General features: G+C 41.8%; 1 protein-coding gene across 2 annotated transcripts in view; it reads right to left on the reverse strand.

The window, feature by feature from the left end:
• Window positions 1-24,866, reverse strand: part of LOC115138142 (FYVE, RhoGEF and PH domain-containing protein 5-like) — a 45,881-nt gene that overhangs the window by 14,573 nt on the left and 6,442 nt on the right. For both annotated transcript variants that reach the window (XM_029674670.1, XM_029674661.1), the window contains exons 3-7: window positions 19,920-20,037; window positions 19,210-19,268; window positions 18,677-18,707; window positions 9,055-9,206; window positions 8,479-8,635 (exon numbers count right to left, since the gene is read on the reverse strand). In XM_029674670.1, coding sequence (XP_029530530.1) covers window positions 8,479-8,635; window positions 9,055-9,206; window positions 18,677-18,707; window positions 19,210-19,268; window positions 19,920-20,037 — 517 coding nt within the window. The remainder of the gene's footprint in view (window positions 1-8,478; window positions 8,636-9,054; window positions 9,207-18,676; window positions 18,708-19,209; window positions 19,269-19,919; window positions 20,038-24,866) is intronic.

The raw sequence follows: 24,866 nt of genomic DNA on the forward strand, positions 1-24,866 counted from the left end.
TGGACATGCCAAGAGATGAGTTTGGATTGGTCTGCCATATAGCATGCTTCTTCTGTCTGTTTGAGCTGGTCAGTCTGTCTAGGTAATCCTGTCTAACACAGTTTTAAAAAAAAATGTATTGTGTAGTAAAACTGCATATGTGTTGCTCTCCACTTTCTGCAGGACCGAGTTTTGAAATCAGTGGAATTCGAGAATATTGGAGATGGTGAAAACACCTGTCTCCGAATTACATCTTCAAACTAAGGGCAACCATGGCATCCGACAGGAGATGCGTCCATCCTTGATGTATATGTGTAAGATAGTCTAGTTAGCTACATTTTCAGATATTACATGCTTCTAATTTTGACAGAAAGTGGTTTCATTTCAAGTTACGGCTGCTGTCCCTGTACAGGGACCAAATCAGCGGAAATTTCAGAGCGCCGACTAATAGTACTCGATACAACTCAAACTTTCATTAAAACACACATGCAGGGTACTCAATTAAAGCTACACTCGTTGTGAATCTTGCCAACATGTCAGATTTGTAAAATGCTTTTCGGCGAAAGCATGAGAAGCTATTATCTGATAGCATGCAACCCCCGAAATAACCAAAGGGGACGTAAACAGAAATAATTAGCGTAGCCGGCGCTACACAAAACGCAGAAATAAAATATAAAACATTCATTACCTTTGACGAGCTTCTTTGTTGGCACTCCTATATGTCCCATAAACATCACAATTGGGTATTTTTTTTCGATTAAATCGGTCCATGTATACCCAAAAATGTCCATTTATGAAGCCCGTCTGATCCAGGAAAAAGCACCTTTTCAAAACGCAACGTCATTTTTTAAAATTAAAAAAGTTGCCTATAAACTTTGACAAAACACTTCAAACTACTTTTGTAAACCACCTTTAGGTATTAATAAACGTTAATAATCGATAAAATTGATCACGGGGCGATCTGTATTTGATAGCAGCAGTCTTGAAATCATCGTCCATTTTCTCCCTTTCATAACTTCCTTCGGTGTACCCCAAGACAGGAAGTGCCTATTCGTCATCCCACCAAGGATAAACCAGAACTGAATTGCCAGTACTGGCGACATCGTGTGGAAGCTGTAGGCATTGTAAACGGGACTCCATCTATTTTCCCTGGCCAGAGACAATTTAGGGACTGGCGGATGGACATATATATATATATTTTTTTTGTGAACATTTTTCCTTGGGATTTTGACTCCTAAACACGTTCTGTTATAGCCACAGACATGATTTAACCAGTTTTAGAGACCTGTTTTTTATCCACACATACTAATCATATGCATTTACTATATTCCTTGCATGAGTAGCAGGACGTTGAAATTTTGCGCGATTTTTAACAAAAAGCTGCGAAAATTCGCAGCCTCCCTAACATTGTGTACTGTTGGCTAGCTAGCTAATGTTAGCTGGCCGGCTCGCTAGCTAACGTTACGTGTATGTTCTTATTATTCGTATCTCAGAGCCATTTGCTTGGCTAGCTATAGCCCAATGTCAGCTAGCTAACATTGAACCGGGTTGGTTAGCTTCCTGCAGATACATGCAGGGTAGTAATGTCATGAGATGGGATTATGTTTCATTGTTTACCTAGCTAGCTACATGTCTTAACAAAAGACTCCACTATGCAAGTAACCATTTTGGGTGCGTTCGTAAATTCAGTCTGGCTATCTTCTCCGATTTCAGAGCACTCTCGTCTGAGTGTGCCACAGCACAGAATAAATTATGAATTTCCGAACGCTCAACACCAGTTGAATATGGCCCGTGTCAGTAAACGTTGGTAAAAAAGCGTAATTACCCAGCTAGCAATGAGGAATCGGCCCAGAAGCGGCACTCTAATGGGGGGGCGGAACTGATTGAATTGGCCTGGAATCGGGTGTCGGACTCGGCCCGGAATCAAAATTAATGACTGCCCAGAATGGGCCCAAGTACATCGGGCCATTTCCATCTACCAGAATTCAGCCACTTTGCCGGCATCTTACCAGAATCCCCCCAGAAGCGTCCCTATGCAAATTTAAATAAATGTATACAAAATTACCCAATTTAGTGACTTAAAATATTACTATTATACATTTTATACATACAAATGCTTCCCATCCACAAAAAAGCATTTTGTCTCAGAGGAAACACCATACACCTGGTGACCGTGTCAGCGTGCATGCGCCTAGTCCGCCACAGGAGTCACTACAGCGCAATGGGACAATGACATCCCAGCTGGCCAAACCTTCCCCTAACTCGGACGACACAGGGCCAATTGTGCATCCCCTCATGGGTTTCCCGGTCAACACGGGTCTCGAACCAGCAATTGTAGAAACGCAGTTTGCACTGCAACGCAGTGTCTTAGACCGCTGCGCCACTCAGGAAGTTCCAGACACCATTTTTTTATGCTTGCACAAAGTATCAAAATACTAAAATACTACACAGGACTCTGAAAGAATTTCATTTAAATGTTAATTGTATTTTTTTAAATCACAGAAACAATGAGAAAATATGGAAAAATAAATAATTGAAATGTTAATTATATAAAGCAGCCTGTGTAATCATCTGCCAGAGCGTAGCCCTAATCGGCCCGAGCCCCAAGTAATACATTTGGGCCAGATAACTCACACCGGAATCGGCACGAGCTCAATCCCTGCATCCTAGCCACAAGTAATACTGCCGAAGGCACATGACGTCGGCCATGTCTGACTCTCAGCCGAGTCTGACTCTCAGCCGAGTGCCTCGACTCTCAGCCGGAATCGGTCCAGATCCACTGTGCTAGCTGTGTAAATTGTTACCAGCACCACAATTACAGTCACCAACGCCCTGAAAAACATGAAAATAGCCTAACCAGCTCTGCCAGGGCGAGTAAAATGGTCAGAGTGGGGTGTTCTCTCATTTGTGTCTGGAAGTAGCTAGCAAGCTAGCCAATGTTAGCTAGTTAGCTTGGGTGCTTAACTGCCATTGTGAGGTCAGAACGTTCAGATCAACTCTACTCATTGGCCAGAGCGTCCAGTGTGCACTCTGGACGGTCTGAGAGCGAAACGCTCAGAATATATGAATGGACAATCTGACAGCACAGTTGCAGTCACCAACGCTCTGGATAACATAACAGCCTAACCAGCTCCGCTAGGGCGAGTAATGTTCTCTCATTTGTATCTGGAATTCACTAGCAAGTTAGCTTGGGTGCCTGACTGCTATTGTTTGTACAGAACGCTCGGATCAACCCTTTAAAGAGATGGGTGGGGCTAAAGCTAAAGAGGGTGGAAACGATGCTGAATGGGTGTAGACAAAGAAGGGCTCTCCAATAGTAGTACCAAAACATTCAAAGGCCATTTTCTCAAAAGGGAGTTTACAAGTTTATTAACTGTCAAAGCAGAATTACTTTCCCATTGTTCCTCAACTGTAGTGTATGATATACAATTTTGTAGCTCTGAGTCTCTACTTTAATCCAATGTAAAAAACACAATTTTGAATTTTACTACATAAGACCGATTTGAGCCAGTCGGTCACATATTTACAATACAACATCCATATGTACGTGTGTTTAGAGTGCGTGTCTTATCATGTTCATGTGTGTCTGTGCCTGTGTGTGTCTATTCACATCCTTTTTCATTTGTTTTCTTTTTATCCGATTCTGCTGCTTGCATAAGTTACCTGATGTGAAAATGAGTTCCATGTAGCCATGGCTCTATATAGTACTGTGCACCTCCCAAGGTCTGTTCTTGACTTGGGGATTGTGAAGAGACTTTGGTGACATGTCTTGTGGGGTATGCATGGGTATCTGAGCTGTGTGCTCATAGTTTAAACAGACACCTTGGTGCATTCAGCACGTCAACACTTCTTACAAAAACAAGTAGTGATGAAGTCCATCTCTCCTCCACTTTGAGCCATGAGAGACTTACTTGCATGTTATTAATGTTAGCTCTCTGTGTACATTCAAGGGCCAGCCATGCTGCCCTGTTCTGAGCCAATTGTAATTGTCCAAGGTCCCTCTTTGTGGCACCTGACCACACGACTGAACAGTAGTCCAGGTGCGACAAAACTAGAGCCTGTAGGGCCTGCCTTGTTGATAGTGTTGTTTAAAAGGCAGAGTGCTTTATTATGGACAGACCTCTCCCCATCTTTACTACTGTTGTATCAACATGTTTTCACCACAATTCAGGGTTACTCCAAGCAGTTTAGTCTCCTGAACTTGCTCAATTTCCACATTATTTACTACACGATTCAGTTGATGTTTAGGGTTTAGTGAAGGATTTGTCCCAAATACAATGCTCTTAGTTTTTGAAATATTTAGGACTAATTTATTCCTTACCACCCATTCTGAAACTAACTGCAGCTCTTTGTTGAGTGTTGCAATGATTTCACTCACTGTAGTAGTTGACGTGTATAGTATTGAGTCATCCGCATACATAGCCACACTGGCTTTACCCAAGGCCAGTGGCATGTCATTAGTAAAGATTGAAAAAAGTAAGGGGCCTAGACAGCTGCCCTGGGGAATTCTGGATTCTATCCTGATTATGTTGGATACTCTTTCACTAAAGAACACCCTCTGTGATATGCTAGACATGTAACTCATGCTTTCACATGTGCTCAAATGTTATCACGTGTAGTTTCATGTTATCACATGTTGCTTTTATATGATGTCACGTTATCACATTAACTTCACATAAGATCACATGTGATCACATGTGAAAGTCATGTGTTTTTCCATAAGGGTCTCTCTAAAGGCACCTTACATTAGCTCTGTGTGGTTTCCTCTCTCTCACTTTGGATTACCCTTCAGTTTCCCCCTCCCTTTTCAATAAAAACATCCCATCATTAAAACCTCTCCCTGACAGAACACCAGCACCTCAAGTGTCACTTGTTCATGTAAATTGTGATCCAGTTGACACTTGTACGGCTGAAATGGCTTCTGTGGCGAACCAAATATGATAATTAGTGCGTGGTTGTTTGGGTGAGTGAGGCAAAAAGAGGCGGTGCCTACACACACACACACACACACACACACACACACACACACACACACACACACACACACACACACACACACACACACACACACACACACACACATACATACAGTCATGGCCATCTGATTCGCTGGCTGCACACACAGCTGATCTAATTGGGGAGTTGTAAAGGAGGCTGCCTCTCTAATTAGCTTGTGTCTGCCTCATTACCCAGCTGCCTATACTGGGATTTATCACCATCACACTGTCTTTATCTCTCTCTGTGCACCTGCTGCATCTCACACACAAACACTCTCCTTCTCAAGGGAACACAAACACCTAGGCACAAACACCAACACAAGCATTCAATATCACATCAACATCACAGGCACACACACATGCACACACACACACACACCATTGGCCGCTGTATATAGCAGCACAGTAAACAACAAATTGGCTGAAGAGGGGCTTTTATCTTTTAAGGTCCTATGGTGATCTGATCACAACGCATAGCTACTTCATCACTGTCATCACCACATCCACAATGAAATTACACACCACAACACAGCACTGCTGGACCAACGCTTGAAGAGCTTACCCCTCCACTTACCTCAGAGAGAGAGAGAGAGAGAGAGAGATGAACTCTTTAAGCATTACAAAATGAACATTCATCTAACCAATAACGAAGAGATATAAAGTATACAAGATGTACGAGACCTTGGGACTATAAGTTCTATCTGAATGAGTTCTTCACATAGAGTTGCTCTTTAGGTGGTCCTTTACATGTGAGATATGTCAGATTTTTTTTTAAAAGAACATTTACGATTTAAAAAAAAGAAACATTTGAAAGTTCTATCTGAGCAAAATCCTTTGAACTTGGTGCTATAAGGTTCATCTGCAGTCCAATCACACAATAAAATAACATATGTATGTAAGGTATTGTACTTAATGAGTCATGAAAGAGAAAGACATCACAAAACAGTTCTGAGATCTGGGATTTGAAAAATATGAATTCTCTCAAAACTATACATTTATCATATCCTTGATTATTCATGTCGGTTCTGGTCCTCTTTTGTAATGAATTTTTTTCCACCACTTTTCAGAAGAATTGGCATAACGTACGGTAGAAACAAATAAATACAGGTGCCCTAAAGCATGTTTAGAGCCCACTGTAGAGACATTGCTGTTTTTGTCTTGTTCTATATCAATAAGAAAACCTCCATGGAAGTGTTATTTCACTACAATTACAAACTTACCACATTTTATTGATAACTAGTAAGTTGTTTACTGACTTTGGGTGTCAGAGACCAGAACAATATGTCTGTTTACTCATCCAGAGCTAAGCTTTAGCAATGTTGCTAGTTCTCCATAGGATATAGTGTATTTGTCTATCGCTTTAACAAATGTGTGATGAACATGAATTAATATATTTGATGATGTGATTAGAAAGAAGGAAGGGTATTCTCTTCATTGAATCATTAAATGTCTGCATGTTTCTATTGAAATTGAAAGAAATGCAACATTCTGTGCCAGATAGAACCTTACGACTGAACCCAGATTGACAACCCCTAAAAAAACGGATTTACAAATGTCTTCAAATTTTGGGGTATCTTTAAGGTGAGGAACTTAATGGGTCATGAAAGAAGAATTCACTACAAAACCGTTCTGAGATCTTGGATGTGAAAACGTTGTTGTCCAATATCTCAGAACTAGGAGCAGATAGAACCTTAATAGTCCCAAGGTCACGAAATCATCTAAATGGTCACCTGACATTATGGAAAACACTTTCTGCATTGATCGTTGGCTAAACTGCCATGGCAGGATAAACTACTGTACCTCTCAGCTGCGTGGCTGTGACTCTGGCTGTGACCTGTGACTTTCTACTGCTGTCCCAGAGAGCCCTGTGTGTCTCATTACACACAGAAGGAGTCCCCCTGGCAGTCCTCTCACACCACACAGCAGCCATCACACCTTTATTACCTCTTACTGTCTCTGATGTAACCACTACAAAGCCAGGACGAGGGGATGTTATGCGTAGTTAAAAGCTTTTAACTAGAAGTAACGTTAATATTCATAACATTCCCCAAAGTGTTTAACTTTGAGATAAACACTGGATTTTTCTGACATACATTCAGTGATAATGCTTATTTTATCTATAGAGTGGTTGAAAAAAAGAGCTTATACAAGTCAAATGTTTCTCTTATCCTTCCTCTCCCTCTCTCGCGCTCTCTCTCGCTCTCTCTCTCTCCCTCTTTCTCTCTGCGATACCTATATTGCCAGTCCCGTAGAGCCACAGTATATCTGGTGAGGGCAGCTGCTCATGAATATTCATAAGCTGAGACAGTTGCTTCCTTGTCTGGTTGCATTCCTAATCACTATTGAGATGCGTAGAATCATTGTCTACCAATCACTACGCATCAAAATATGGCTAGGAACCGCTAACTCATGACTATGCAAGAAACGGTACGCTATGCATATCTGTGGGTGGTCTTGGGTACAATCTTAGTAGCAGTGAGAGCCAAGACTCATTTCCAAAATTAACATAATTATAATGAAACTTGAGGTGCTTCAAAATATGTCTAGGAACCTCTAACTCATTTATATGCTAGAAACGGTATGTTATGCATATATGTGGGTGGTCTTGTGTACAATCTTTGTATTAATGAGAGCTGAGACTAATTGGTAGATTCATTGGAAAAACTTAACACAAAGGCCACTCCAATAGTGAAATAGTGCGTTTATAGATCCTTCTCCAAGTCAAACTGCTAACTCTATCATAACCAATCAATAGGACTTAACACGGTAAAAGCAAGGTGACCTGAAGCATGTGAGAAACTTCCACTATATGAGCACTGAATCAATGATACAGGCCACTCAGGCCTGGAGAGGAAATAAGAAATCCATGGCTGCATCCAGATGGTCTTATCTGGGAGCCTGTTTTACATCATCTGCCATGGTTAATAATGGTTCCTATCATCATCATTAGGGACCTTGATTACACATTCGCTACTCAACTGAGAATCCCTTTGCATACTACGGAGCTGTGCAAAGCAAGTTTGCGTGACGTATTCTTCCTGATGGATATGGTGATCACATGATCAATTCCCGTGAACCAGTGATGACATCCTCTCAGATAGTACTTCCTGTTGACAGCCAAGATAAAGGGATGCACAGTACAAAAAAGGGTTGGTGTTCGGTCTTTGAGAGGTATAAAACATGAGAGAAGCACGTTGAAAAGGTCCGTCCCATAGAGCAGAGCAAAATAGAGAGGGTTTGGAAAGGCCATTAACTCCCAGTGGAGTCTGGTTGACAGACTAAAGCTGCTATATAAAGGGAACGGGGAACTCCTGGCTGAATAAAGACATTGTTACAGACTGGCAGGTACAGTGGCTATGACCTCAGGACTGATTCTTCTGAGCATGCATATCCAAAGGTTAGTTTAAATCAACACAAGATAAAGACTCACATTGGGGTTTTAGGTAAAGGACTTCCACTTTTATAAGTAGTCTCCAAGCTCAGACTAAGTATAGCCTCTTACCTCAAACTGCTTGACGATGTCATGGAAGGCAGGGTTGAGTTTGCAGCTCTCTGCCAGTAGGGACATGCTCCGGTCATACTCAGAGATGTAGGTAGCAAACCCAGCAAACTCCTCCCGTCGAGACAGGATCACATCCACCACCCTCTGGCTCTCCTCCCTGGTGATGGGGAATGGAATTATGTTGAGGTTTGGAGGATTGGATGAGTGTATGTTATTGAATAGCAGTTGACAGGTAAGTTATTGAATTACGGACATAGAAACATGTCGATACCTCCTGAGCTCCTGAATGAATAAGAATAAAAAAAATATACAGTTGGATACTATTTACAATCATTCCACTTGATGTGTTTAAAATGCAGAACTGTCTATGCTTTTTCATTTCTATGGAATTTACAAGTCTGTGGGTATTTATTTATGAGTGCATATAATAATAATAATAATATTAGCTAATTAAAATAATACATTAAACACATCTTTATAAAATTTATGAAATTGTGTCTTCAGCAGGGATATAAAAGAGGCACTGATTCTGCATTTATAGATATCCCACTGTGTTTAACGTACTCAATGTCTCACCATTGTCTGATGCGTGAGTCCAGCTCAGTGAGGATGTTGCTGTGGAGTATGTAGACCTCAGGGAGTGTGCCCAGTATCTCCCCCAGCCTCTGTTCCTCCACCACAGGTTCCCCATCCTCCCCCACCGCCTCCGACACTGCTGCCCTGAAGTCCTGCAGGAGAGGGATGAAGAAGGAGAGAGAAGAGAGGGGGTAGAGGGAGAAGGGGAGAGCGATTGAGGCAGGAAGAAGGGGAGGAAAATAATAAGGAGGGAAAGGGCAAAGGAGGGAGAGAGTTACAAAGGGAACGGGTCAGATCCTCCTAGAGCTTAACGTCCTTCCTGTTTCTCTAACCCAGTATCATCTCAGTCTGTCTTCCTCTTCCCCAGTCTCTGCCTGTCTAACCACTCAGGAAAAGGGGTTCTGGACCTGGGTTATCTACCAGCTGTTAGGTTGCATAATGACCTTGGTCACTGATACATTGTTGACCACAACCCTACCATTTATCAACATATTGACATGAACTATATGTTCTTATAAAACGGATGGGTCTAATTCTGGATGCTGATTGGTTAAAACCACATTCCAACCGGTTTCTATTCCATAAGTTACACAAGTAAGGCTGTGACGTTGAAATGCCTATTTACTGTTCCATCTCACTGCGCAATCCACTGTCTCATCAGCCCAACCAGGCAATTTATAAACTTAATTTCTACTGTAACATTATCTTCCCTTTCTTTCAGACTAACATTTGGTTTTCAACAATGGAGATTTGTATAAAACTTGTTGTCTGCCTCTTCGACATTTGTAACATTGTTTCAGTATTTAAATTCAATCTCCTGCTGTCCCATAGTAATGAATGTGTCGTGAGTTAGGACGGGAAAGACAGGCAGGCAACTTTTCTTAGCCAGTCAAAATCATGAATCAGAATAGTTTTTATGGATATATTCAAAGACATTTCTATAGAAAAGCAGGCCAAACAAAATGATTTTTTAAAATGAAAATATGTCAATCATAATTTGAATTTGTTTCTTAACCTGTTCGAAGCCGGTGTTTGGAGGATATATTGGACTTCGTCTCGGGCCTAACAACCTTGCCAATATATCCTTCATACACCGGCTTTGAGGGCATTGTCACTTAAACACTATTATTGCACACAGATTGAGTCCATGTAATTTATTATGTGACTTGTTAAGCACATTTTTACTTTTGAACTTATTTAGGCTTGCCATTACAAAGGGGTTTAATACTTATTGACTCAAGACATTTCAGCTTTTAATTTATAAATATTTTGTATAAAATTCAAAAAACATAATTCCACTTTTACATTATGGTGAATAATGTTTGCACCAGTGACAAAATATCTCAATTTAATCCATTAGAAATTCAGGCTGTAACACAACAAAATGTGGAAAAATCCAACTCAGAAGCTGACGTTCGTTAGCGTTAGCATTCTCATAGATAATGACTGGCGGTGTTAGCTAGTTAGCATTTTAGAATATCTGATGGCCGTGATTCATACCGGTTGTATCCCTTTTCAATCAAAGAACAATACTTGAAATGGCAATTTTGTTAGACACAGAATATCAATTACAACATGTTTTATGTAGATATTTGCAATCTGTTGTGCCATAAAGATAACTAGCTAACACCACCAGTCATTCTCTTTGAGACTGGCCACCCCTCAAAGACTGGTTTCTAGGTTTATTCCTAGGTTCCTGCCTTTCTAGGGAGTTTTTCCTAGCCACTGTACTTCATCTGCATTGCTTGCTCTTTGGGGTTTTAGACTGGGTATCTGTATAGCACTTTGTGACAACTGCTGATGTAAAAAGGGCTTTATAAAATACAGTTGATTGATTCATTTATTAATGCTAATGAACATTGGCTTCTGAGTGCTTATGGAGGAAGACACGTTTAAATGTTCGGACGCACCCCCTGCCAACAGCTTCGGTACTACCCACAAGAGGTAAAGAAAAGTGAATCTCTCATTCAAATGCATTCATTCATTTTAGTGTTGCATTAAATGGCTTAAAATATGATAATATATATTTTTAAATGTTGTATTGTATCTATAACTGAGTTGATGTCTGACTTGTGTTGTACTAGCCATCAATTTGAAAAAAAAAAAAAAAAAAAACTTTTACCACATATTTCAAGCTACGAATCCATGGTGGTGAAATGCTAATTCAATAGCCTACAACAGGGATGGGGAACTGGCCCCACTGCCTTTTTGTAGGCCCGACAACCAATAATAATAATAATATATTTTTTTAAATTGGGGGTGGGGGGGGACTCCGTCGGGGTCTCAACTTACTGTTGAGAGTTAGAATAATAGGTGCAATTTCAGAATTTGGTTGTGCAGTCACTCAATTAGCCAGTGTCAGCAAAATATTTTTAGATTGCTAAGTTAGTTTCGCGGCCAGCTTTCTAAACTTGTAGTAAGCATGGTTAAATTACCGACCAGGGTGGGGCCTATTGATCATTAGTTGTCATATTAAAAACTGAAAATATTTGCCTCCAGCCTATGGCAAAATGTGTAGAATTGCACAAAATGAGTTATAAAATTGCTAAATCTTCTCTCCACCCCGTGGCAAAATTTGTAGAATTGCAGCAAACTTGCTTTAGAACGGCAACATTTTATCTATGCCCCAATAATTTGCATCTCTGTAATTTATTTGAGATAGCTAAACTAAAAAGAGGAACTTGTGTGTCATGTATACCTAGCTAGCTACATCTAGCTTGAGTCAAAGCAGAAGCTGTCACTCTTCATCAGCATAAATCCCAAATAGTGATGAGAAAATTATATCACCACTTTGTGCAATTCAAAGACCCAAGCCAGCTAGTTGTCGTGGATGACAGATCAGGTTTGTAAAACCTAAAATGTGTTTTATGGTCGGGACAAACTGCACACCCAAACTGCATACCCAAGCTATTGATCTAGCTGTTGAGCATTTTGAACATGACTTTAAAGCAAACCAAAGACAGGAAACTAGCTAGTCAGTGAACTATTTTCCAATAAGGCATTACTTTCATAACCCGTCTAGCTAAGATAATACTTTTCACCTTGTTTGTCGATCTGTAATGCTAGCTAGCTATGCAGTTCCAACCTATCTAGCTAGCTGCCCATACAACCAGCTAGCAATGGGCAGCTAGCCAGTTAAATATATCTAGTACAGAAGAGACATTCATCAAGACGAAGTTGGATATTAGTAGCGTTGTAGCTAGTAAAGGATCTATTATACAGCCAGTTAAGATGGAGAGCATATGATTTAAACCCCCAAAATAAACATGTTAATTTCAAGCAAAACACATGTACTGTAAGTGAATGGGTTTTCCAACATTCTGAAGCTTTCTTTACCCTTTGTGGTCGTTGCTAAACAATAGCCTCACATCATCGATGACACAAACCTGTCTTCCTCCATACTAAGTGAAAACAAATGTTTTCATTTTTAAAATAATTTTCCTCAAAATAGAACATATCTTTCAAATCCTGTGCACATGAATGAATAGTTTTTCATATTTAATTCATATTCAACAACGTTTTGCTTGTTTGTGAGTGGGCCGGAAGGAAAAACACAATCACAACAAATTGGATGTGCTCTTGTTGTCAGGCGTCATAAGGTGAATAGGTTCCAGAAGCCATTGATGACATCACGTCCTGTGTGTCAGCTCCTTGGTTTGTGGTGGTTCTCTCCGGCCGCCAGCCAGCCCTGTGCTTAGGTTTATCAGTGTTGTTCCAGCTAGATTGACTACCTTGCCTTGACAATGTGGGCTCGTCAGCCCAGGGGTAGTCAGTCAGATGATTATGCAGAAACGTACGCACCAGGCATTGTCTGAGGTGAATTTACACAAGCGCTGGAGCACATCGGTGCTCATTTGATGCCAGGGTACCTTCCACAGAGAAAAATCTAGAATAGGTCAATGTTACCTTCATTTAAGGTGTCCACCCCGAGATTGGAAGGTTGTGAGTTTGATGCCCGGGGAAGTCATACCAAAGACAGTAAAAATGGGACTTGATGCATCTCAGCATTAAGGGGAGAGATTGGGGGTAAGGGCCTGTGATAGACTAGCATCCTGTCCACGGGGTGTACTTGTACATCAAGCTGCTACACGGGATAGGCTCCTGCCATATGAGCTGTTCTGGCTTGCGCAAGACTACTTACTTAGCTTTATTCAGCTATGTTCACTGTAACTTCACCTCTTCAAAAATAGGTAGAGTATAAGATAGCAATGGGGTTGGTTCTTTGTACCAGTTACCTTAGGCAGATAATACAGTAAAGCAGAAGGGGACATTCTGAATGAGGGCAGCGAGGAGAACCAACTGTTGATTCCCAGAGGTCAGTGATGCATCAAATACAGCTGTTGTCATTCCTCTCCATGATTTCTCATTTACTGCCTGTCAGAGTAAGCGTACAGTCTAGATCCCAGCAGGTTTGGCTGAAAAATGGACATTTTCCAGTAAGGCACTGGAGCTCGACCTTCACATATAGAATAGATTGAATGCGGTACCATGAGTAATTCATTTGATCCCATTTTGATCTCAGAAGAATGTTGTATGGAGAGCCAATGCATTTGAAGTAGGGAAACCCCTAACCCAGAATGTTGTGGATTCCATTTCCAGATGCAACAAAAGCTAAATGAGACTCTTGCCTTGAAGGAGTCATTGAAAATAAGAATTTGTTCTTAATTGACCTGCTTGGTTAAATAAAGGTCAAATTAAAAAATAGTTTGCTGAATTGGTAAACTGTTGATATTTTGTCATGGAGCTAGTGTGTGTGGTTGCTTGGATAGTTGGAACCTGACAGCTTGAATCCAGGGAACCTCATCATTCATACTGGATACCATTGAGCAAGGGCACTACCTGAATTAGTTAGTTAGGTGTACACCCATGATTTATGATCGGTTCATTTGAATGTAAAAGCTGTAGTCTATGCACTTTGATCCCATTAAACAAACTGAGTAATGCAAATATCATACACAAGTCCACTCTAATGATTGTACTATACATCATCATTATACTAGGTTTCTTATGTAGATTCTGTAGACATATCGACGTCTTTTTGTTGCTTTGTTACTGAGTCTTTCATGTAAAGATCATGAACATTCTTATTCATTACCTTTTGTACAGTGTGTTCTTTCATGAATTCTCAATCCTGCACACTTGCTAGGTTTTTTGAATACTGAATGCAGGTTGTTTAACCTTGTTTCCCCCCCCCCCCCTTCTCAATAAGGTTATTATATCAGCTACATGTCCCTCATACGCACCTTCCAGGCATGATATTCAACAATATTTCATTATTCTGTTGCATAATGCATAAATGCAACACTCACCTCTTATGAATCTTAAAGCTATAACAGTAGAGGGATGTTCCTAAGTGGGTTCCCTCTCCAACAGACCTAACTCAGCAATCCATGCATGATTGGAACAGACCAGACATTCCTAGACAACCCCCCCCCCCCTCCTCCTAGACAACCCACCCCACACACACACCCCACACACTCCCTAGAGCTCTCTAACACTCACACTCAGTTGGGGGGAAAGACCACCGTCAGTGAGAGTTGGGAGAAAACACACAAGCTATTGTTCCATTGTTTGATAAGGAATAACAAAAAATACAACACATTTCCAGACCCTGTCCCCAAATGGGAAGTGAAGTTCTTCTTCTGAGTTTTCTTCTCCAGGACTTAACAGGCTGACGTTTGATCTGTTCATATATTTGTCTCTCAGGTTTGACGAGGCTTCCCTGTTCAACCAACTGTCTAATGTTGTCATTTGACCCTGAATGCTTTAATTCTATACACTGGGGGTGAGAGTAGATGAGATAAGTAGAGGGTAAAGCTGCTGTCCTGTGTAGGGGCTTAGTGAGCTGTGAGTAAGACAACTGTGTCTGTCCCAGGGGAGGGAGCAGCCAGGACATAAAGTAGCAGCCACGTCTCCTTCACAGCAGCAGTGATGAATGCTAACTCAGATGGGATCGATAGCACATGATGAACGGGAGGCGTTAAAGCACACAGTGTCACAGTATTATCTCACTGTGGTGTGTATGTCTCGACTTGTTTTGTGTCTGCAGTGTTCTAAAACTGAAATTGATGAGGTCCAGACGCTTGTCCTTGTAGATACATGATGGATTTATATTATAGATGGTGTTAGCTACCAGACAGCCATACCAGGAGGGACAATTGATATTGTTGAAGCATTTTGACACCTTCAATCAATTAGTGAACTTTCATATGTTTTCCCCAATTCTTAGAATAGAGAAATTACCCTTCTCAAGAGCATTCCTTCCTAGAGAAGTGCCATGAAGCCACTGAAGTTTTAGCCTGTGTGGTGACACTAACACAATCACGTTTTAATGTAGTGATATGGAGTTCGGGAATGATTTGTAACTTTTTTGAATGACTCTTTTTACTGCCTTGAGAGTCATGATGATTTTTTCTGAGGGACTTTAGTCGTTCGTTTGAACTTCTGTCTGGCCGCAATGAATTCTACTGCAGGATTAATACGCAATACTCTGGCTCAGTGGCTCTGGAGACGTGCTCCGACCAACAGCTGTCTATGATACACTCACCAGACAGTTTATTATGTACACCCATTTAGTACCGGGTCGGACCCCTCCTTTGCCTCCAGAACAGCCTGTATTCTTTGGGGCATTCTACAAGGTGTCGTAAACGTTCCACAGGGATGTTGGTCCATGCTGACGCAATGACATAATGCAGTTGCTGTAAATTGGACGGTGGTACATTCATGCTGCAAACAGCCTGTTTTGTGTTGAGGTCTGGGTAGTACGCAGGCCACTCAAGTAAACTGAACTCGCTGTCATGTTCCAGGCAATGTTTATCCACGCCTCAATTGTCCAGTGTTGGTGATCGCTTGCCTACTGAAGCCGCTTCTTCTTGTTTTTAGCTGATAGGAGTGGAACCCGGTGTGGTCGTCTGCTGCAATAGCCCATCGGTGACAAGGATCGATAAGTTGTGCATTCCAAGATGCCGTTCTGCACACCACTGTTGTACTGCGCTGTTATTTGTGGCTGTTAGCTTGCACGATTCCTGTCATTCCCCTTCAACCTCTCTGATCAACAATATGTTTTCGCTCACATGACTGCCGGTGACTGGATGTTTTTTGTTTCGCACCATTCTCGGTAAACCTTAGAGACCTTTATGCATGAAAAGTCAAGAAGTGAGGCCGTTTCTGAGATATTGGATCCGGCGTGCCTGGCACCACCGAAAATGCCACGCTCAAAGTTGCTTAGGTCACTTGTTTTGCCGATTCTAACGTTTAGTCGAACAGTAACTGACTGCCTCGATGCCTGTCTGCCTGCTTTATATTGCAAGCCACGACCATGTGACTCACTGTCTGTAGTAGAAAAACATTTTTATGAACAGGGTTGTGTGCCTAATAAACTGGCCGGTGAGTGTATACACAAGCAGGAACATAAAGCATTCTGCAGGCAGCATAGAGAAGAAAAACGGATAATTGAACTGATAATTGATTGCATGGTGCAAGAATTAAAGCAAGTAATTGATTATTGAACGTTTTGATGGACACAGCTTTGTAGAACCAAAACATACACACAGCCTTTGCTCAACAAACTCAAACTCGAACGAATCGTTTGGGGGGGGGGGGGCTGCAGTTCACGAACGATATTGTGCTTATCATCCTCATGGCAGTCAACCAATGCATTTCGCAAAGAGTTGTTCACAATCTAGTCCAGTATCGGCCACAACTAAAACTTCTTTCAAATGCATCAAGAAATAATATTATTTGTATACCTAACAATGAACAAATGTACATCGTTTAAAGCACACTTTTACAAGTCTCAGTCACAAATGACAGCTCCAATAAGCCCCTTTATGGTGAATGACATGTGAACAAGAGGCTTGTTGTCACGACTTCTGCAAAAGTAGATGCCACTCCTTGTTCCACCGGTGCTCAGCGTCACCGGTCTTCTAGCCATCATTGATCTATTTTTCATTTTCCATTGGTGTTGTCTTGTCTTCCAACACACCTGGTTCCAATCCCATTCATTACCTGTTGTGTATTTTTTGTGTTTTTTTTGTAAATTTTACCCCAATTTCGTGTTATCCAATTGTTTAGTAGCTACTATCTTGTCTCATCGCTACAACTCCCGTACGGGCTCGGGAGAGACGAAGGTTGAAAGTCACGCTGGTGCGTGATGAGACAAGAATATCCCTACCGGCCAACCCCTCCCTAACCCGGACGACGCTAGGCCAATTGTGTGTCGCCCCACAGACCTCCCAGTCGCGGCCGGTTACGGCAGAGCCTGGGCGCGAACCCAGGGTTCTGTGGTGGCACAGCTGGCACTGCAGTACAGCACCCTTAACCACTGCGCCACCCGGGAGGCACCTGTTGTGTATTTAACCCTCTGTTTCCCCTCATGTCCTTGTCAGAGATTGTTTGTTGTTCATTTATCATGTTGTTTGTATTGGTGCGCGACAGGTACCCACTTTGTTTTGATTATTGTCATGGTTTTAGAGCTATGTTATTAAACTACTCCATTTTACCAAGTTCGATTCTCCTGCACCTGATTTCCCTGCCACCTATACACACTTTTATGACACTTGTGGAATCATGACTCTTTCAAGTTTTCAGTTTATCGTTCACCAGTAGAGGTTCCTGGAGGTTCCTACCATCACTATTTTAAAAGCCTACTATGGTTATTTTACATGATTTTTGAATGACTACCTCATCTCTGTACCCCACGCATACAATTATCTGTATGGTCTTTCAGTCATGCAGTGAACACAGATTCAACCACAAAGACCAGGGAGATGTTCCATTGCCTCGCAAAGAAGGGCACCTATTGGCAGATGGGTAAAAATAAAAGCAGACATTGACTATCCCTTTGAGCATGGTGAAGTTATTAATTACACTTTGGATGGTGTATCAATACACCCAGTCACTACAAAGATACAGGCATCTTTCCTAATTCAGTTGCCAGAGAGGAAGGAAATCGCTCAGTGATTTCCCCATGAGTCCACTGGTGACTTCAAAACAGTAACAGAGTTTAAAGACTGTGATAGGAGAACACCGAGGATGGAGCAACATCATTGTAGTTACTCCACAATACTAACCTATTTGACATAGTGAAAAGAAGGAAGCCTGTAGGGAATAAAAAATATTCAAAAATATTCTTCCTGTTGGCAACAACTCTTAAGTAACATTGCAAAAAATGTGGCATAGCAATTCACTTTTTGTCCTGAATATAAAGCGTTATGTATGGGACAAATCCAATACAACCCATTACCGAGTAACACTCTTCATATTTTGAAGCATAGTAGTGGCTGCATCATGTTATGGGTATGCTTGTAATCGTTAAGGATTGGGGAGTTTTCAGGATAACAAAGAGACGGAATGGAGCTGTAATTTTCCTCAACATAGAATGAACATATCTTTCAAATTCTGTGAACATTATGTAATAGTTTTGACAAATGTCATTCATATTTAACAAAGTTTTCCTTGTTTGTGAATGGGTCGGAAGGAGGAAAACAGTCATCTTCAATCAGGAACTGGATCAAGTGGGCGTGGCATTATAAGTTGAATAATTGGAGTATTCAGAGGGCTTTTACCACAATATATTCTACTCTGTACAATGAGAGTGATGTCGCTCCATTTTTTATCTTACCTCTTGAAGGAGCTTAAGGGCCTTTACATGTCTAAAAAAACAACAAGAGAGAGTGATAGGTTAGTGATATTGTCAGCTTAAATGGGAATCCATTCACACATCCATTCAGAGAGGTAAATACTTTAGCAGATTATTACAAGATATAAAAGAACAAGATACAAAACGTGTGTCACATGATTTACATAGAGAAACATTCTCCAACAAGTCAAATGTACTCTCCGAAGTATATCAGAAGAACAGTTCACTGTCTGCTGAGGCTGTGCTGATATTCAATAACTTACACCAGACACTCATTTAATTGGCTGTCAGTTTGGGATGCTGTGGATGCTACTCAATAAATTAGTGAAGACAGTGATGAATAGTACAGAGAGAGAGAGAGAGAGAGAGAGAGAGAGAGGAGAATGAGCGACAGAGAGAGAGAGGGAGAGAATGAGAGAGAGAGAACAAGAGAGAGAGAGAGAGAGAGAGAGAGAGAGGGCGAATGGCCTGACTAAAGCAGGGATGCTACTGAATCCATTAAAAGAGATACTCACAGTCTCTCAGAGTCCACCAGCTCTTTGGCGACGTAGAAGGCTCTGGATCGTCCATCAATCTGGGTGACAGAAGCGAAAGCAGCAAGAAGTGAATGAACAGAGCTAATGTTAAAATGCTCTCTTTAGGTACTTATTCCTGTGAAACACTGATAGCAACAGCTACACGGGAGAAGGAGATTGAGGAAAAGCTCATTTTGATTTACTTGATTATCCACTGTCAAAATAAGAGTGATTATTTGATTAGAGTGGAGCATAGACGTGAAAGCTTTTTAAAATACACAAATTTAAATTCAGATGCATTATGTATGAGAGGCTGGCTGGCTATTTCTGGGACTGGCGCAACTATTTTTCTCCTTATTGTGTTTTTCTTTTGAAGAAGAAGAAGAAAGCAAGGAAGTGTGAGTCACGTGGCGGGAGCCTGGCTGATATTATTGTGGCAGTGGGATGGGGGTGGGGTCCATCTCTGGGCTACTGTAAAATGGCTGCTTGAATAGAAAGAAGTTTCAACAGAAAGTGATAGCCACCATTGAATGTGGTAGCCAAGTGAAATATTATGTCGTGGATATTACAAGTAAAGGTCATCCATCTTAGATATACTTAATAATAAGCGTTTCATTCCCAAATCTTTCAAGATCTGTATAATCTGTGACTTAACACATGCCCACAGAGTTACATCATCTAATGTGTTTACTGCTCGCTGTGTGTATCACCTGTTTGTCAAAGCCGTGCTCCACTCCTCCCTCCTCCTCCTCTGAGGTGAGTCCATGGTCCTCTTCAGCTGAGAGCCCCGCTAGAGTATCGCTCACTGGGAAAGGCTCTGTGTAGGCACTGCAACATCAGGGAGATGAGAGGGACATTACATTCACTGGCAAAGGTTTTACTATAGATGCTGCAAGAATGCAAAAAAGACACATTCATTTTTCAATTCACCTATCCCCTTGCCCCTGTGTGTATTATCCTCTCCGCTGTGTGTGTGTGTCCTACAGTAGTAACATGGATGACTGAAGACAGATTGCCGGGACATTAACAGCATGAGTAGAAGCGTTTGTTTGGGGTCTTGCTGTGAACAGGTTCATCACAGCAAGACAGACCAGACACACACACACACACACACACACACACACACACACACACACACACACACACACACACACACACACACACACACACACACACACACACTGTTAGAAGTACTGTGCTGTACCAATATACACACAGATACAGTGTGATGGAACCACACACACATTTCGGTACAGGATATAATGAGAATGTTATATTTAAGCAATAAGGCTCGAGGGGGTGTGGAATATGGCCAATATACCACAGCTAAGGGCTGTTCTTTAGCACGATGCAACGCAGAGTTCCTGGATACTGCCCTTAGCCGTGGTATGTTGGCCATATACCACATAACCCCGAGGGGCCTTATTGCTATTATAAACTGGTTACCAACTTAATTAGAGCAGTAAAAATACATGTTTTATCATACCCCTGATATACGGTCTGATATACCTCGGCTGTCAGCCAATAAGCATTCAAGGCTCGAGCCACCCAGTTTATAATGACGACTATAACAGATCACCCTGTAGAGACAGAGGCTATTACAGGCCTGTACTGCATCTATACCCTCTCAGCCCCTGAGTACCAAAGGTTAAAAGAGTTCCTAGCTGGACTTCATATTCACCGAGACACAGTCATCCTTCATCTTGCCCTTACCACACTGTAGGCTCTCACACAGGACCCGGTGCTATTGGCTGGGCTGGAGGAGCATTACTCATCTGTGACCTCCCTTTATCCCCCCCTGAGGGGCCAGATCACACTGGGGGTCCCTGTTGATGGTGATAGGGCTAGAGAGTGTCTGTGAACCTTTGAGTCCTAGGAGCTCATAGTTACTATATAGCTGGGCTATCTAAAATAGAGTTATACATTTTCTTGCGATCAAAACCGTTTCAGCTTTTGCACTGTGCCATAGATCATCACCATCCTCAGCTTCTCCAATAATATAGTGCTGTTTAAATAGTAGGCCTAGGCTACTAAAGGCATACTGTCTATCCCCCAGTGTCTGGGCACAGGAGTCTTTTCTTGTGCAACCTCTGTTATAATGGGAAGCCCAAATGGTTTCCTTTCATAATCGAATTACACGTTTAATGCAAATATGTTTAGTTGGTTCCATACAGTATGTGTTAGACATATACACTGAGTGTTAAAAACATAAGGAACTCTTTCCATAACATACACTGACCAGGTGAGTCCAGTTGAAAGCTATGATCCCTCATTGATGTCACTTGTTAAATCCACTTCAATCAGTGTAGATGAAGGGGAGGAGACGGGTTAAAGAAGGATTTCTACGCCTTGAGACAAATGAGACATGGATTGTGTATGTGTGCCATTCAGAGGGTGAATGGGCAAGACAAAGTATTGAAGTGTCTTTGAACGGGGCATGGTAGTAGGTGCACCGGTTTCTGTTTTCTTTTTCATGCTCAACAGTTTCCTATGTGTAGGCAACTTGTTTGCTGTTTAGTCCTTGGAGGACCTCTTGTCTGTTTCAAATCTCCAGTACCTGTAAAAGGTTATGGGAGCGGGCACATTCCTGTAGTCATGACATCATCCTGCAAGGGCGCCAATATTAGTCAACTGTGAATAGGGAATTAAATTACATTTATTTTATGAACGGGTTCCGATGAAGATTATGTCTGCTTATTATTAAGGATTTTGAAATGAAGGATTTGGAAACATGCCTTTTACATTGATTACCGGTTATGTGATTCATTGTAATTTTGACAGTGGTATGTCCCAGGCAGGGATTAAGTGATTTTAAGTGTCTGTTTTGATCTCCGGAAGATTTGGTGTGGTAAACGTGAGGCGAGGCTGACGTGAGCATGGCATACCTGAGTTTCAATGGGATAGACAAGTAATTTCCTTTTCATTGAAGTATTATTGAGCAGTTTGAAATATTTGTGATTATTTGTAAATATTGCCAATTGCACATGTGGACCATCATATTCAACTATAAGTAAAAGCTTAACTTCTGCACCTATATCCTGCATCACAATGCTCAGTTTGTCCTATAATGTCTCATAGTACTATCCTTTCTCTGCCAGCGTCTAGGCACGAGGGAGATAATTGGGCTCATATAGCAATACAGCAGTAGAGAGCTACATTAGTGACAATATGTATAAACCATTACTGAACAGTTAGATTGAAATACTAGCATTTCAGTGCCCACTGAGGGTAATTTCTCACCAGAGTCACCAAGAGTGATTTCCTGCTCAACCTCTGTTATAATAGGAAGCCCAAATGTAATGGTTTATTATCCTGATTTATTCCACATTAAAAATTCATATGTAATATATGTCCTCAATCACACTATATAATTTTGCTATCAGTAAAACTGCTTCCTACGAACAATACTTGAAAGACTTTAAAATGCTCATTACACGGCAATATAATTATGCCAGCAATCTCTTTGCCTTTGCAACCAGTGTCTTCTTTAATACCTGGGAGTTAAATCTAATGTGACAAATTCAAAAGTGCTTTTCTATTAAAAGACCTATATGTCCCTTTCCAAGGATTAGATGGGGCATGTAATATGTAAAACATTGAGTATTCAAATATGTATTAGATGCAATCAGAAGGGTAATTTCTGTCTTCGTAATAATACTATTAAAGAAAATAGGAATACGGTCATTAGTCGACTCGACATGGGGGATGTAAACGCAGATGTGGATTTAAAAACAACCGTTTGAAATGGTTTTGAGCTGCTTATGTTGATCATTATGTGTGATCTACGGCTGTTGTGCTGCTAGTTGTCTGACAGTGTTGTATGAGGTAGCATGCTTAGAGCCTGTCCCCTGACTGTGACTGCCATTATAAGGCATCAACGCAAACAACAGGAGAGCATCTGACAGGCTATTTCTCTATTGAGTGGGACCTGGTGTTGTCATACTGTGAGAACCCTGCTTAAATGGTCCAGACTGAGTCCCGCTGACTCTTTTACAGTAACCCCTCCTCTGTTCTACCAGTGAAGACAACAACAGCACATTGTAGTTGTAGGTCGGACCTGACATTCCTGACAACACCACACCTCGTCTTGTTGTTCCAGTCCTGGGGGAGTCTGGGAACATACACCCTGCCTCGCCCTCACACCCCACCCCGCCATGGTGGCCCCCATCGCCTCCGTCTTCCCCCTACCCCTCAGTCCTGTCTCCCTCGCTCCCTCTGCCCTTGTCTTGCATTTCCTGTAAACAGCAGGGTGGAGTGTAAGCCTATAAGGCAGGACTCTTCCTCCCTGGGGATTACCTGGCAATGACCTCAGAGGGCCTGGCTCCAGGCCTGCTGTAGCCCACGCCCTGCCCTGCCGCCCCATAGCCCTGCCGCACCAGAGACCGCCCAGCCACCACGGTAACAGTGGACAGCCACCACCCTCTACAACAATGCACTCAGGACGTCTCTCTGAGCAGAACTAACACAGCACAGAGGCAGAGAGGAACTACAAACGAGAGGATACACTAGAGGCTGCACTAGGGAATTGCCAATCATACTGCTGTATCCCAAGGTCCACTTTAAGCCTTTTACCATAAGAGAAAATAATTATCTCTCTCTCTTTCTCTTGACATGAATCAAACCTGGTGTAAAATGTTGTATGCTGTCGTAACTTTCTGACTTTGTGGTAACTATTTGCCTTATTTTGTGGGTATATCCCCTTGTCTCATTTCCGCCCACTGTCCCTTGGTCCCTCTGCCCTCAACAGTCCCGATCCTCTCTGTTGGGCGGCGAGAGAAGAGTGTTAAGTTAACTTCTGAATACATGCTCAATAAATCACCCTGCCATCATTGGCCCGCAGGGCTAGGACAGTAGCAATGTCAACCCCTCAGCAAGAGCTTAGCAGGAAAACATACACACGAATGCACACACACAAACACATATGCACGCACGCACGCACGCAAGCAGGCACACACACACACACACACACACACACACACACACACACACACACACACACACACACACACACACACACACACACACACACACACACACACAGAGACACACACAGACACAAAACAGACACAGCATCCCTGGCAACAGAAGTCTATCCAGGGAGAATGCAGCCGAGGCGACAGGACAGATAGGCCCCTTTAGATCAGTTAGGTTTCAGACTTCTAGCAAACAATGAGCCCAATCGATAACGTCACCAGCAGAAAAAGATCCTGCTCTGGGGGACTATTGTCTGAGAAATGGAGGAGATTCAAACGTGTGGCACATTGGTTTCCAACAAACTCCAGATAAACAGTGAGGTCATTGATCATGATAGGGAATGGTATTCATCCACGGAGACTCGCAGTGCCTATGAAGTCGACAATAAGCCTGGTTTTGTGAGAAAGGCTTCCCTCTGAGAAGACATGCAGGCTTTTAGCCTTTTCTAAAAGAGAACTTGCATGGAAATATGGGTCAAATATGCATTGGAAATAAGCAACATAATAAACTGTGAATCAAAATATACAATAATTGCATAATACAACTCTCGATCTAAAATGTCTAAATAAAAATTATGAATTCAAATGATCAATATACTGTAAGTGTGAAATAAGCAACTTTGCACGAAGCAACCATAAATGGCAGCTGTGGCAATTTCCAAGGAACTGGTGTGAAAATGCTTT

This window comes from Oncorhynchus nerka, linkage group LG2, assembly GCF_034236695.1.
Source record: "Oncorhynchus nerka isolate Pitt River linkage group LG2, Oner_Uvic_2.0, whole genome shotgun sequence".
Taxonomy (NCBI): Eukaryota; Metazoa; Chordata; class Actinopteri; order Salmoniformes; family Salmonidae; genus Oncorhynchus; species Oncorhynchus nerka.